At 48.4% G+C, this 13044-nt stretch overlaps 1 protein-coding gene across 2 annotated transcripts; it reads left to right on the plus strand.

The window, feature by feature from the left end:
* Positions 1 to 2319: 2319 nt before the first annotated feature.
* On the plus strand, positions 2320 to 12746 carry Uchl1 (ubiquitin C-terminal hydrolase L1). 2 transcript variants are annotated; one of them, XM_051165071.1, is made up of 9 exons: positions 2320 to 2437; positions 2559 to 2570; positions 3056 to 3184; positions 5789 to 5939; positions 8544 to 8629; positions 8708 to 8755; positions 9566 to 9632; positions 10593 to 10651; positions 12322 to 12746. In XM_051165071.1, the coding sequence occupies exons 1-9, from the start codon at positions 2405 to 2407 to the stop codon at positions 12406 to 12408; spliced, it is 672 nt and encodes a 223-aa protein (XP_051021028.1). In that variant the 5' UTR covers positions 2320 to 2404; the 3' UTR covers positions 12409 to 12746. The 2 variants fall into 2 exon arrangements, with proteins under 2 accessions (XP_051021028.1, XP_051021029.1); XM_051165072.1 differs by lacking the exon at positions 2559 to 2570 and having other exon boundaries at positions 2390 to 2437.
* Positions 12747 to 13044: the final 298 nt, after the last annotated feature.

A 13044-nucleotide genomic window follows, 5' to 3' on the forward strand; every position in this document is an offset into this window, starting at 1 on the left:
TTCCCCTAAGACAGAGCAGGGCTGTACCCCAATTGTAAACCACCCCCACCTCAGGTGGCACATTCCACCTGTCCAGCCAGCTTTCCCGCCACATGTGAAGCTAAGTCCCAGCTGCCAAAGACCGTTCTACACACATTGTTCCCCCAAAAAAATTTTTTTAAGTTACAAGTTATGAATCCTAGAATCTGGCTAAGATCTGTATAAAACTTCTTGCCCTGCAGTTTCAGCACTGCTGTTCACCACTCATCTCCCGCTTTTTAAAGCGCTCTCCTTCCAAGTGAAGAGTTGTTTAATTTACTGGCCAGGCCTCCTGGCATACGATAGGAGATATATACCCTATATGTGTGTGTATGTATGTATATATTTATGTGTATATATATGTGTGTGTCTATATATATGTACATGTGTACACACACACACACTTGTTTGTTGAGTGAGTAACTGAGTCCCTCCCATAAAGGCTCTTCTTGCTTATAACTTCACCCTGCTCTTCCTAGCTGTTCTGGTAGTGACCGTCCACCGCTGACTTCTTCGCGCCCAGCAGCCTTAGCTTAAATGCAGCTTCCTTTCTTGTCATTTTAACTCTCTTCGCTAAGTTAGGTTCTCATGCCACACTGTACCGTTAATGAAAACCACACGAAGGAAGTCTCCATAGTCATTTCTGGATTCCCCTTAGCACTCCCAAGCGCAGTGGCCAGTGCTGGCAAATGCTTAGGCAGTATTTGTGCAATGAATGGATAAGTGAAGAAGGCTGGATATGTAGTCTGGTCTCCGCCAAAAGATAAAATCGCATCCGGTGTAATGTATCCAGGCGTTTTGGATAACATGTCCAACTGCCTGGAATCTTTGTTTTTCTTTATTAACTTTATCGAAATGTAATTTACATAATATAAGATTAATTCATTGTTGAAGTGTCCTTGTCTCTCACTGGGTATGTGAAGGTCTTTTTTTTTTTTTTTTTCTTTTTCTGATAGTGAAAATGGGAAATAGAAAACGGGCCCTTCCAGCTCTGTTTACCAGGGCTCGCTTTCCTGCATCGCTCTCCACCCATGACACCAAGCAAATGAACATCTCTACACCCTGGGTCCTGCTTTATAAACGCTCACTAATGCAGTATCTTTAGTGGACCCTCTCGGGATGAAATAATAAGGCCTGGGTGAAGGAGCCAAGCGGAGAGACAGCAGTGTAAACACAACGTCGGTTCCCTCCATCCTATCCCTTGCTAACCTCGGCCTCTCAAACAGGAAGACTGTTTTTTCACCGTTTGTTCAGAGCTTTTTTTTTTTTTTTTTTTTTAATATCCAAGCTGCCTGCTTCCACCATTCTGTGGTTCAGCTTTCCTGACAGTTGGTACAGATCTGGTCCCTCCTACCGTGCTTCAGTATAAGCTTTTTCTTCCCATCTCTTGGCTGTGTCTGTTAGAAGGAACATATCCCAGCCGATATCATTAGAGAGCGGTGCTGTTCCTCGGCTGCTATTCCTTTTCTTTGCTGAAAGCATTGCAGGTCAGAATCTTACAATCCCAAGCCTGTGTTCTGTGGGCGGAAAAAAGGCTTTCTCCATTTAAAAAAAAAAAAAGCTTTTCCCTTTAAGCCTCTTGTCTCAAAATCACCTCTCCTCTCTTTGATCAGCTTCTTGAATACAGTCAGGGGACTGTATTCTATGTGTCCTGTGTTACAGTCACTGTCTATCTGCACTGCTTCCACAGGCCACCAGCGCTTCCCCCGGGAGTGACATTACATCAGCTTCGCTAATGCTTTATCGGCTACATGGCTACAGATCGGATGTTTTATTCTAGGCAGTCCATTAGGAAACGAGCCTGGACACAGGTTCGATTTAACATGGACGACACATTGTCTAAGGTGAATTACAAACTGTTCCAAGATTGGGGGCGGTAGAGGGGGAGGGCGACGGCAAACACTTACAGTCATATTAAATATATATATAATATATAAATATATATATCTATATACCTGTTGATTTTGTGCTTTTTCTCAACGTTTCAGAGACCCTCGCGCTTTGTGGAGTGATTGAGACGGTAGAGGGTAGGTTCCCAGAAATGTCGCCCCATTAAGTTAAAAGCTCCATCCAAAAGGCGGCTGCTCCATGCGCTCAAGAAACACCCACCAACAAAACCCATCTCCACAGCCACCACCAGATTATCTCACCGGCGGCGAGTGAGACTGCAAGGTTTGGGGGCTCGGCTGTACCACTCTGCGAGGTGCATGGGGGGAGTTCTACCCCGCTTGGCTGTCCTCCTCGGCTTGGTTCTGTCCCTGCCTCCCCTACTCAATCTTCCCCAGTGCGTCGAGCCGGCGCTTTATAGCTGCAGCCTGGGCGGCTCCACCAGCTGTTTTTTTCCCCCTGCTCCTCTGGGTTGTGTTTTCTCGTGCGAGCCGCGAAGATGCAGCTGAAGCCGATGGAGATTAACCCGGAGGTAAGCTTAGATGCTGGGCCGCCTTGGGCGCAAAGGGCTGGGCATTAACTTCGGCCAGTTGGCTGCATTGGACCGCATTATTTTTTTTTATCATTTTCCTCTTTTGCTTTTTGCCTTTCAGATGCTGAACAAAGTGAGTGGCGCGGCGCGTGGTTGGCTCCTTCTCCTCTCTCCCCCGCTCCCCGCCCCGGGAGCATCGTCCCAGACGCCCAGCCAGCCGCGCCTTGCGTGGTGGAGGTGGCGGGGTCTAAGGCACCCTGCTGGGTGTCGTCCACCGTCCAGAGTTATTTAGGAGTTTAGGGGCTGAGGGTGGGGGTGGGGGTGGCGGAGGATGCGCCGGGACAGGAGCGAGCACCGGGAACAGCCCTCGAGGGCGTGGCGACCGCCTAGCGGACTCTAGTCCGAGGGCTTCGCGGGTGCCACGTGTGGGCCGAGCTTTGTGCTGTGTCACTGCGCGGCACGGAGGGTGGGACCACGCGGAGGCTCCTCCCAGACTCGGGTGGGGACGTGTGTGTGTGTGTGTGTGTGTGTGTTGGGGGAGGGAGAGATTGCGCGTGCTGACCCCGCCCCCTAGCAGGTGCTCATCATTCATCTGGCTGCCCTTTCTCTTCTCTGCAGGTGTTGGCCAGGCTGGGGGTCGCCGGCCAGTGGCGCTTCGCGGACGTGCTAGGGCTGGAGGAGGAGACACTAGGCTCTGTGCCATCCCCTGCCTGTGCGCTGCTGCTGCTGTTTCCCCTCACGGCTCAGGTAAGGGTGAGGTCTGTGATGGGCGGGGCTCAGATAGTGTACAGCGCTATGGGAAGGGCCTTCTTCCTGTAGGGTGGGGGCGGGGTGGGATGAGGATCCCACTTCCTAGGGTGGGAGGTGCCTGCATTTTCGTTGTACCTATTCCACTGGTGGTTTCTGTTGTAATGGCCGTTTTTGCCTCTTTGCCTTCAATTTGGAAGAGGAGGAGGCCGTTGATTGTTAAGTCTTATTTTTTTTTCCAGTTATCCAGAGGAAAGAGCACCTACTCACTTGCTCGTTTGTTTTTGATTTATTCCTTTTTGAGCCTTGCTTCCATTTGGGGATGGCTGTTTATTTCCTTTTAAGGGCTGTAAAGGGTCAGGTTCCAGTTTGGTTCTCAGGCTCCCACCTTGCTGTAAATTAAAAAAGAGAGCCTCAAGTCAAGCTTACATCAAAAGGGTCTGTTAATTTACCACTCCGCCTGCCTCTCTGGGGGGGGGATTCAGGACTCCGCCCCACCAGCACACGGTTGAACAAAGCTGAATCACTGTTTTCAGCAGCTGTCTCCACCTCTCTGACCTTGTGGCTGGATGAAGTAGGGCTTCCTTAGCACAGTCATGCAAACGCCTTTCATTTTCTCAGCCTTCCATCTTCCACTGTTTAGGGATGGATGTGACTCGAAGGCTGAGTGTCAGATATAGAAACAAAAACAGTGGGGCGCGTGTCGTCTTGCAGTGTGCGGAGCCCCATTAAACCGCAGCATCGTCTGTCTCCTGTTGCTGTCTTTTGCCTGCTGATGTAGGAAAGGGTGAATTTGGCACAACTGGACACATTGCCCTTTCTGGTGTTACTCTAAATGAGATGAGATTAATTAATATACCGTCCTAAGGGCAGGTGCTCTGGCAGCATTCTTGACCAAAACTAAGCTAATATGGGAAGTTCTAGGCCTTCCTCCCAGCAGATGGTCCATCATGAGTTCAGACATGTGGTTTGGAAGATCTCAGTGGCATGTTTTGGAGTTGAAGCTTTGTCTGCAGCCGCTCCCTGCCAAACTGGCCGCCTTGCCCGAACCAAAGCTGGCTGCCCTTCCACTGGAGCGTTCCCTAGAGCTGTTCCTTGGAGGAGCCATGATGACTTGGAGGTTCTGAGCAGAGCTCAGGCCAGGCCTCTGGGAGGCAGTGGTGCAGCCGTCTGCTCTCAGATGCTCACTGGTCTTGGTTTTGCAGGCTCTAGCGGATCTTTTTAGAGACCACTCCAGTTTGGGTTTTGCCTGTTAGCTGCAATCCAATCTGTCCCACTTTCTGAGAATCTTCTGTATAAGTCGCGGGTAAAACGCTGAAGAGTTTTTAATGGGAAACGAAGCTTTGCAGTCTGACTTCCATCCACAAGCCAATTTAGACACCATCTAATCCTGAGCAAGCTTATGTTGGGAAATTCTAAATGAACATCTTAATTCACTTTGTGGTGGTGAGATAGCTACAAAAGCCATCTCTGTGCGAGAGCTCATATAACCCTAAAGGGAGGTGCTAAGTCTATTTTACAATGGTAGTTGATTAACCTTAAGAGGGGTGAAAACACTTAACAGTAAGTAGGAAGCAAGAACATCATCCTAAGTCGAGTTTCAGTTCATTCTTAGGAGAGGAAAACCTTATTACTCGTCTAGAGCTACAGAAAACCTGCACACGTCATTTCCGTGTACAGTAAACACAAGGCTAGTAGAACTGAGCTGGCTGACGGGCTGTGTGAGTTCTGCTGGACTCAGGCAGTGGATGGGCGTGTCTATGGCAGTAGTACCTGCTTTTGAATGACAAGGCTTAACTTCTCAGGCCTTCAAGCTCACCAGTGAGAGGAGTAGACCATGTCCTGAGTTGCTGTGTGAAGGAGCTGTCAGTGCTTTGAGAACACCTCGCATTCGTGTGCCTTTAGCCTTGGCGGTTGCTGCTCTGTTCTCTGGTTGTCCTGTCCCCTGTGCTGCTGTCAAACATGAACTAGTGGCCTTGTCTCCCCTTTACAGGGTGAAAAGTTGTTTTGAGATCATAGTCCAGTTCTTGTGCCAATTGTCCTTACTTCCTAAAACAAATGAGGATGTTCGTTCTCACATCCATCTGCTTGCCACCTTCCAACAGCTAAAGCTTGTTTAAAGACTTCGGCCTGCACACAAGTGGGACACTGAGAGAACACGGAAACAGACACCAACTGGTGTTGGCACCGGGTGTTGATCAGTGCTCGATTAGGACGCCTGTATGAAATACAGCCATTGTTCTTATGGATGGGAGAAACCCCTGATCCAGAGCTCTGTTTACGGGTTTCAGGACACCCCATCTCCAGCTGTACATTGCTGTGGCGTCTAGACAGCGTTGGGCAGCTTCCAAGGGCAGATGCTGCACTGCAGCATCAGGGTGGAGCCCGGTGGCCTGCTTGGGTATAGGAAGGAGACGGGACTGCTCTCTCTCTGGGTGTTGAACAACATTTAGAACCATGGCCCCTGCTCACGGTCACACATCCTCACTTTGTGTCTCTTCAGAACTGGCTGGGCTGTCATCTGTTTCTTTGCACTTTCATTTCGAGTTGGAAAAATAAAACATTTCCCCCTGCCCATCCCATCCCCCTGACCCCCGTTCACAGCATGAAAACTTCAGGAAAAAACAAATTGAGGAGCTGAAGGGGCAAGAAGTGAGTCCTAAAGTTTACTTCATGAAGCAGACCATCGGGAACTCCTGTGGTACCATCGGGCTGATCCACGCAGTTGCCAACAACCAAGACAAGTTGGAATTCGGTACTTGTGGCTTAACAATTTGGTCATCTCCTGTTTTTTTAACCTTTAAAAAGTTATTGGTGTGGGTGTATGCCACAGTAAGCCTGTGGGGGTTTTAGGGTACAGCATTGTAGAGCCCTCTCCTACTTGATAGAGGTTTGGGGGGAACCACTCACCATCTCAGTCACCTGCTACTTAAACTTGAAACGTGGGGTTCAGAGAGTTCAGTTTAACAGCGCCATTTTATTTCAGCCGTATATAAACACATACAGTTATGGTGGGACAGGACAGGATCTCACACTGTAACTCTAATTTTGGCTAGTCTGGCTGGCCTTGAACTCACAGTGATCCTCCTGCCTCAGCTTCCTACTGGGACTTACAGGCGCGAGCTTCCGCTCCCATCTTTAAAGTTGTTTGAAGCCTGCTAGGGCACACCTGCCACTTATCCAGATACAGTCCCATGAAGGGAGTTTGGCTCTTTCTTTTGAGGGAAACTGATTCTCTAAATATTGGCTTCCTGTGTAGCTTTTCTCTCTCCTTCCCCTCTCTTGCCTCTCTTTTTCTCATTGCTTTATGGGATTTAGGTGAAAGGAAAGGAATACTTAAGGGCCAGCTGATGTAGAGATCCTCAGAATTACTGAGGAATTAAAGATGACATCCAAAAACTGTCTTCAGTGGTTCTGAGTCTCCTCATTGACACAAGGGCCAGACGAGCTGAGGGCAGCTGACACAGAAAGCTGTAGCTGCTGGCTGAAACCCTAAAGGATGCCACTGAGAGCGAAGTCAGCTGGAGGGCTCCCTCCTATGTAAGAGGAAGAGGTCTGGGCGCGTAAGCTTGTGAGAGGCACGAGAGTCACCAAGAATGCATTAGGCTCGCATAGCAGTTATGTGCAGTTCAGGCCAAGGATCAGCAAAGGTTCTTCAAATGACAGAGTAAATCTTTTTGGGCTTTTGAGAGCTGTGTGGGCTCTGACTCTGTAGCTGAAAGCTGGCCATGGCTATGCTGGAAACAGATGGGCGTGGCTCTGTTCCATGAAAACTTGATTTGTAAGAAGAAGTAATAGTATTTAACAATTATCTCCTAATTTTGAACGGCTGTGGATGGCTGCACATTGACTGTCCTCAGCACTGTTCCTCCTGCAGTGCAAATGTACTCCCAGCTACTCGGGACTGTGAGGCAGGAGGATCACTGGAGCCTATTCAAGGCCTGTGTCAAAAAAAAAAAAAAAAAAAAAATCTAGCTCAGTCATAGAGTTTGTGTCTAGCAGTACAAAGCTCTGGGGTTGATTACATACACATATGCACGCGTGCTCGCTCACTCATTCATGCCACACACACACACACGTGTATATAAAATTACTTTCACTAAGATGCTTGTACTTAAAAAGTACCCTTGTGTACTTTTTAAATTAAAATGCTTGTTTGTCCGTAAGTAAGCTCTAGAAGTTCTTTTTCAAATATGGCTGCAATGTAGCTGTACTGAAAGCTCCGTCTTGGTCCTGTTTGTTCCTTTGGTGAAGCCTTGTGGTCTTGGGATCAGGGTGATGGAGTGTTAGAACCGTGGTAAAGCTGAGGTCCCAAAGGGTGGCCGGATTCCGTCCTTCTCCTGGACTTAAGAGGGTCCCCATCAATTCCAGGTTTTGGGTGTTTTTTTTCCCACAGGGTAGGGATCAAGTCCAGGGCTAGGCAAGTAAGTACTGAACTCTGGAGCCCACCCTCAGCCTCTCCAGACTTTGAAATGATCCCCATTAACTGCATTTGTTAAGTCTGGAGCTGGCAGTTCGTGCCAAGGTCATTTGAAATCAGTGACTCTTGTTATAGCTGGATCTTCTGCCTCCCATACTTACCTACTGCCATTGAGCAGTGGCGGTGCCTGTCCCAGAGGCAGCCAGCATTGGGTTCTAAGCCAGAGAGTTTATGAGCCTTCACGTTTCTGTCTAAGACCTTTATGCTAATGGTATTCTATATTCCACTTGCCACTCTGAAATAAAAACCTAGGTTTGGGAACTGTTACTAGATCAGAATGTTATTGTGGCACCAATATATATTATATGTGTCTGGTGGTGGCAGCGCACGCCTTAAATCCCAGCACTGGGGAGGCAGAGGCAGGTGGATCTTTGTGTGAGTTCCAGGCTGGCCTGGTCTAAGGAGCAAGTTCCAGTACACCTGGGGATGCACAGACAAAAGTCTATCTCAAAAAAAAAAAAAATTTTCATTGAGGTAGGAAGTGATACAAGGGTCAGCCACAGACACGGTAGGCTCTGCTTTTAGGGGACTCTATATGATCCCACAAAAGCCCGCTGTGAGTATATGAGTGCTAGAAGGAAGTGATGAGATTTGAGAAATGAGTGGGACAAGATTTGGGGTGTCGGGGACCAGATAAAAGAGAAAGGAAATGTGCGCTGAAGAATGGACCAGCCTGTTTGGCTTGACTGCAGCAGCAAGGAGTGGCTGGCAAGCTAGCCTGTGCAAAGGGCAAAGGGACAGTGAGTCCACATCCCTGGGGACCACAGGGGCATAGAAGTGGTTCGTGGGACCAGCTGTGCAAAGGCCTAAGGAGGCAATAGGTGTACGCCGGCTTACACTGTTCAATCTGTGCTGATGTGCACATTCTCCTTTTAAAAGAGAATGGGTCGATCCTGAAGCAGTTTCTGTCTGAGACGGAGAAGATGTCCCCTGAAGACAGAGCGAAGTGCTTTGAGAAGAACGAGGTAGAAAATGCTTCTGTAGCAATATACTTACAAACGGCTCTGGCTGGCCGTGTGCTAACAGCTTTCTCTCTTCTGCAGGCCATTCAGGCAGCCCACGACTCCGTGGCCCAGGAGGGCCAGTGTCGGGTAAATACAAATGCGGACACAGACCTGAGCCAGGCTTTGCCCAGGCATCCTCTGTGTTTCCTGTGAAATATTTCACAGGAATCCCTTAACTGCAACGCAGTGACCGGCAAGTGTTGCCCACCAAGGCTAGCTGACCCCAGAAAATCTTCCTCTTACAACGTTAGGACTTCATCTGTTCCCCTCAAATAGTTACAGAAATCTACTTGGCAATTGGACAAACTCAGTGGCCAATCCTGTGCTTAGCTTGTAAGAGCCCATGGGTTCAATTCCAGCACCAAAAAATACGTAAGCCGTAGTGTGAACTGGCTGGCAAAGGCAGTAGCGGTTCTCAACCTGTGGGTCGAGACCTCTTTGGGGGTCGGATGACCCTCTGAGGTCACATATCAGGTATTCTGCGTATCGGATACTTAACATTACAGTTCATAACGGTAGCAAAATTACAGTTCTGAAACAGCAATGAAGTAATTTTATGGTGGGGGGGGTCACCACATTATGAGGAACTGTATTAAAGGGTGGTAGCTAGCAAGGTTGAGAACCATTTAGACTTCAAAGTCTAAAGTCAAATGCAAATTTTAACTTAGGAGCCAGGGCGTGCCTTACCACAGTTGTCTCTTTGCCTCCTGGACTTTACAGGCAAGACCCTTCCCTAAGCCTGATCCCGCTGGCCCAGCCATTCCAGCATCTCTGCCTTAGTAGGTTTAAGTGCAAGCTGTTTGAAGTATTTTCCGCTTGGATAGTGAGATAAGTTATTTTTAATGAGTTTCGCCTGCCACCTTGTTAATTTTTTTTTTCCCTCTCGCGACTCTCCAGGTAGATGACAAAGTGAATTTCCATTTCATCCTGTTTAACAATGTGGACGGCCATCTCTACGAGCTTGGTGTGTGTCACTCCACTTTGGAATCCAGCATGATTTCATGTGTCCATTGAGCCTTAACTCTCTGTAGCATTGGCATGTGGCTTTCTGGCAGTGGGAAGGCAGCGATTTATGAAGCCGGAACTGTGTGTTCCAAATGGGAACATTTAGCCCCCTGTGGCATCTAGTTGGCCCTCCTCAGGCAATGAGGAATCGCCCAGTGAATGGCTTCAGCAGCAAGCCAGTGACAGATTGGCATCAGGTGTAGGGATGCAGGACATTCCCCACCCAACTCCCTTATAGTGTCCCCTGATTAGTCATTTCCCGCAAGGATCAGTGCCTGACTATGACCTTGCTCCGGTAAAATGAATTTGTTAAGATTTTTGTTTGCTTGAGACATGGACTGTCAGCATAGCCCTGGCTGTCCTCGAACTCCCTGTGTAGACCAGGCTGGCCTCAAACTCACAGACATCAGCCTGCTTCTGCCTCCCAAATGCTGGAACTAAAGGCGTGCGCCACCACACCCAGGTGGTAAAGTGAATTTGAATCTGTTGGGCACCATTTCAATTTATGGCAATCAAAAGAAATAATCCATTTTGTAAAAACCAGCCCTTTTATTTTAACGGAGAAAGGCTTGCCGCTGTGCCATCTCAGACCTAAAGTCTCTGAAGGGCAAAGGAGAGAGGGAAGTCAGGAGTAACTAAAGGGTGGTTGGAAACTCCGCACACTCTTTACTGTTCCCTCCAGACTGCTTAGCTTTTGCACACGTGTTTCCCCAAAAACACGGGGTACAGCCCTTCCTGGGTAGCGTAGCAGGGTCATGTTTCTGTGATCTTATCAACTGTAGACTAGAATTATTGGTGATGGTCTGGGAGCACTTGAACTTCATTGCATCCTGTCATGAGGTTTCCCCTGTTGCGATGAATCTGAAAATCCTTCTGAAAATGCGTGGGAAAGCTGACGTTCTTGGCTTCTTTGTTCTAGATGGGCGGATGCCCTTCCCAGTGAACCATGGCACCAGTTCAGAGGACTCTCTGCTGAAGGTAATCCCTGGAATGTGTCTCTCCACTCTGCAGACGCTAGGTTTGGCTGCTTTTGTGTACCGTGCTGTCATTCTGGGCTGCCGGCATTGGCTGTGTTGGTTAATAGCGTTCTTTAGGGCTTAAAGGTCACTTTACTTGTCCTGTCTGCCTTGTGTTATAGCAGGTGGTTTTTAAACAGGGTTCTTCAAAGAAGCCCCACTAATCTGTTTCGTGCGCCGTCTCTAGTTAGAATTGGCTTGAAAGCCACTGCTTGGCTTCAGTGTGTGGGATTAAGGTAACCGTTGCTTCCTCATCAGGTTACCTCAGCACTAAAGAGTGGGATATCGGTTTTCTCTACCATCCCTAATCCTTCAAGTCTTCTGGGTGCTGGCCAACCTTGTTGGGTACATATTACACATTTTGGCTAGGTAAATTATTATGTATTTCTTTTCTTTCCATGTGATCTGCTGGCATTGGACAGTAGGTGATTTGGAATCACTTGGCAAGAGAGACAGCCCTGCTTTTAAAAAGAGTGTGTTCCGCTTATGCAGAGGACCCAAGTTCAGTTCCCAATACCCACTTCCAGGCAGCTCACAACTCCCTACCTGTAATTGCAGCTTCAGCGCATCCGCAAATGTGCACAGACCCACACATGTGCATAACTAAAGTGAGGGGCTGGAGCCCTGGTAAGAGTGCTGGTGCCCTGGCAGATGGTCTGGGCTTGATCCCTAGTGCTGTGTAGTGGCTCATAGTCAGGCAGAACTTCATCTCCAGGGGGCCTGATGCCCTTTTCTTGATGAAACAGATGCCAGGGATGTAAGTGGTGTGTAGACATTCAGGCAGGCAAGACACCTATATACACAAAGCATTAAAAAAAAAAAAAAAAGGCCAGGCGTGGTGGCACACGTCTTTAATCCCAGCACTTGGGAGGCAGAGGCAGGCAGATCACTGTGAGTTCAAGGCCAGCCTGGTCTACAAAGCGAGTCCAGGACAGACAAGGCTAACACAGAGAAACCCTGTCCGCCAAAACAAAAACAAAAACAAAGAATCTTTAAAATCCAGGAGGACCATGCATTCATTGTGCTAGAAGTGACGACTGAAAACCCAGTTCTGAACTGTTGTAGTCTTTTCTAATCTAAAAGTGAGTCTTTAGAGTGGGTGGAATCATCAAGCTGTTCCAAAGGAAATTCCTTGTGATAAAATGCAAGACATTGAGGTATGACTTTCCTTGTAAAAGCCACAACAGCTAATCTCTGTAGGCTGCAGTTTACTGACTCCTAGCCTGGGTGACTTCCTAGGTGAGTTCTGCCTTCTCTTGAGTCCCCCTTAATGACACAAGAAGGGAGCCTCCTTATCCCTTCTGCAAGATAAGGACCCAGGACAGAGAGATGAGTGCCCAAGGTTCCTGTGAATTTAGTGGAGGGACTGTACTGCTTGGCCACCATACATTGGGACCCTTCTCTTTAAAGGACCTGGCTTTAGAACATGCAAGGTCTGCTCACCTCATAGCGTTGGTGAACCGAGTTGTACCAAACCAGGCACGTGGCACAAGAACATTTGTAACGAGGGAGTCCCGAGTTAAAGTCGAGCCTGTGGTGTACAGAGTCACGAGACCTTGGAAATACTTGCTCTTCGAAGTTTCTATCTCCAGCAGGTTCTGTTTGGATGTTAATACTGTCCCTCCTTTTCAGGACGCTGCCAAGGTCTGCAGAGAATTCACCGAGCGAGAGCAGGGAGAGGTCCGCTTCTCCGCAGTGGCTCTTTGCAAAGCAGCCTAAGTCTTGCGGGGAGAAGACCAGCCGCTCCCCTTCCCTGGGGCAGGCCCTCGCAGCCCCACCCTCGGTCTGCAGCTTTAGCACTTATAACCACAGCTGTCTTCTTGCTAGCCACAGCCCCGTGCCCTCCACCACCCTGCACCCTGCCACCCCCGCCCAGGCCACCAGGGAGCTCTGTCCACAGCCACATCGGTGTGAGCTTCAGAGGCTAAGCATTTTCCCCTCCTGTGTCTGGTACCTTACTATCTATGGGCTCTTTGGTTTATGCTGTAAGTTAAGGCCTTGGATGTGGTTTGTCTGTCCTTAAGAGAAATAATAAAACTTTTCTGCTGGTGACGGTATCAGTTGGTTTTTATTTTCTCTTTCATCCTCCACCCCATACCAGTTTCTCAGATTTTCACAGTGGTAGACAGATGTCTTCCTCATCTAATGCAGGTAGGAAGGTTGCTGTAAAGTAGTACTGGTTTACTGGTTAATTCAGATTTTTAATTCTGTGGACTTAGATTCCTGTAGAAACCAGTTTTTAAGGTTTGGTGTAGGCTGTGTATCATGTCTCAATCCTGTAACCCCAGCACTGGGGAGGCTGAAGCAGGGGCATTGCCACAAGTTTCAGGCTGGCCTGGGCTACAGAGTAAGGCT

Source organism: Acomys russatus, chromosome 22, assembly GCF_903995435.1.
Source record: "Acomys russatus chromosome 22, mAcoRus1.1, whole genome shotgun sequence".
Lineage (NCBI taxonomy): Eukaryota > Metazoa > Chordata > Mammalia > Rodentia > Muridae > Acomys > Acomys russatus.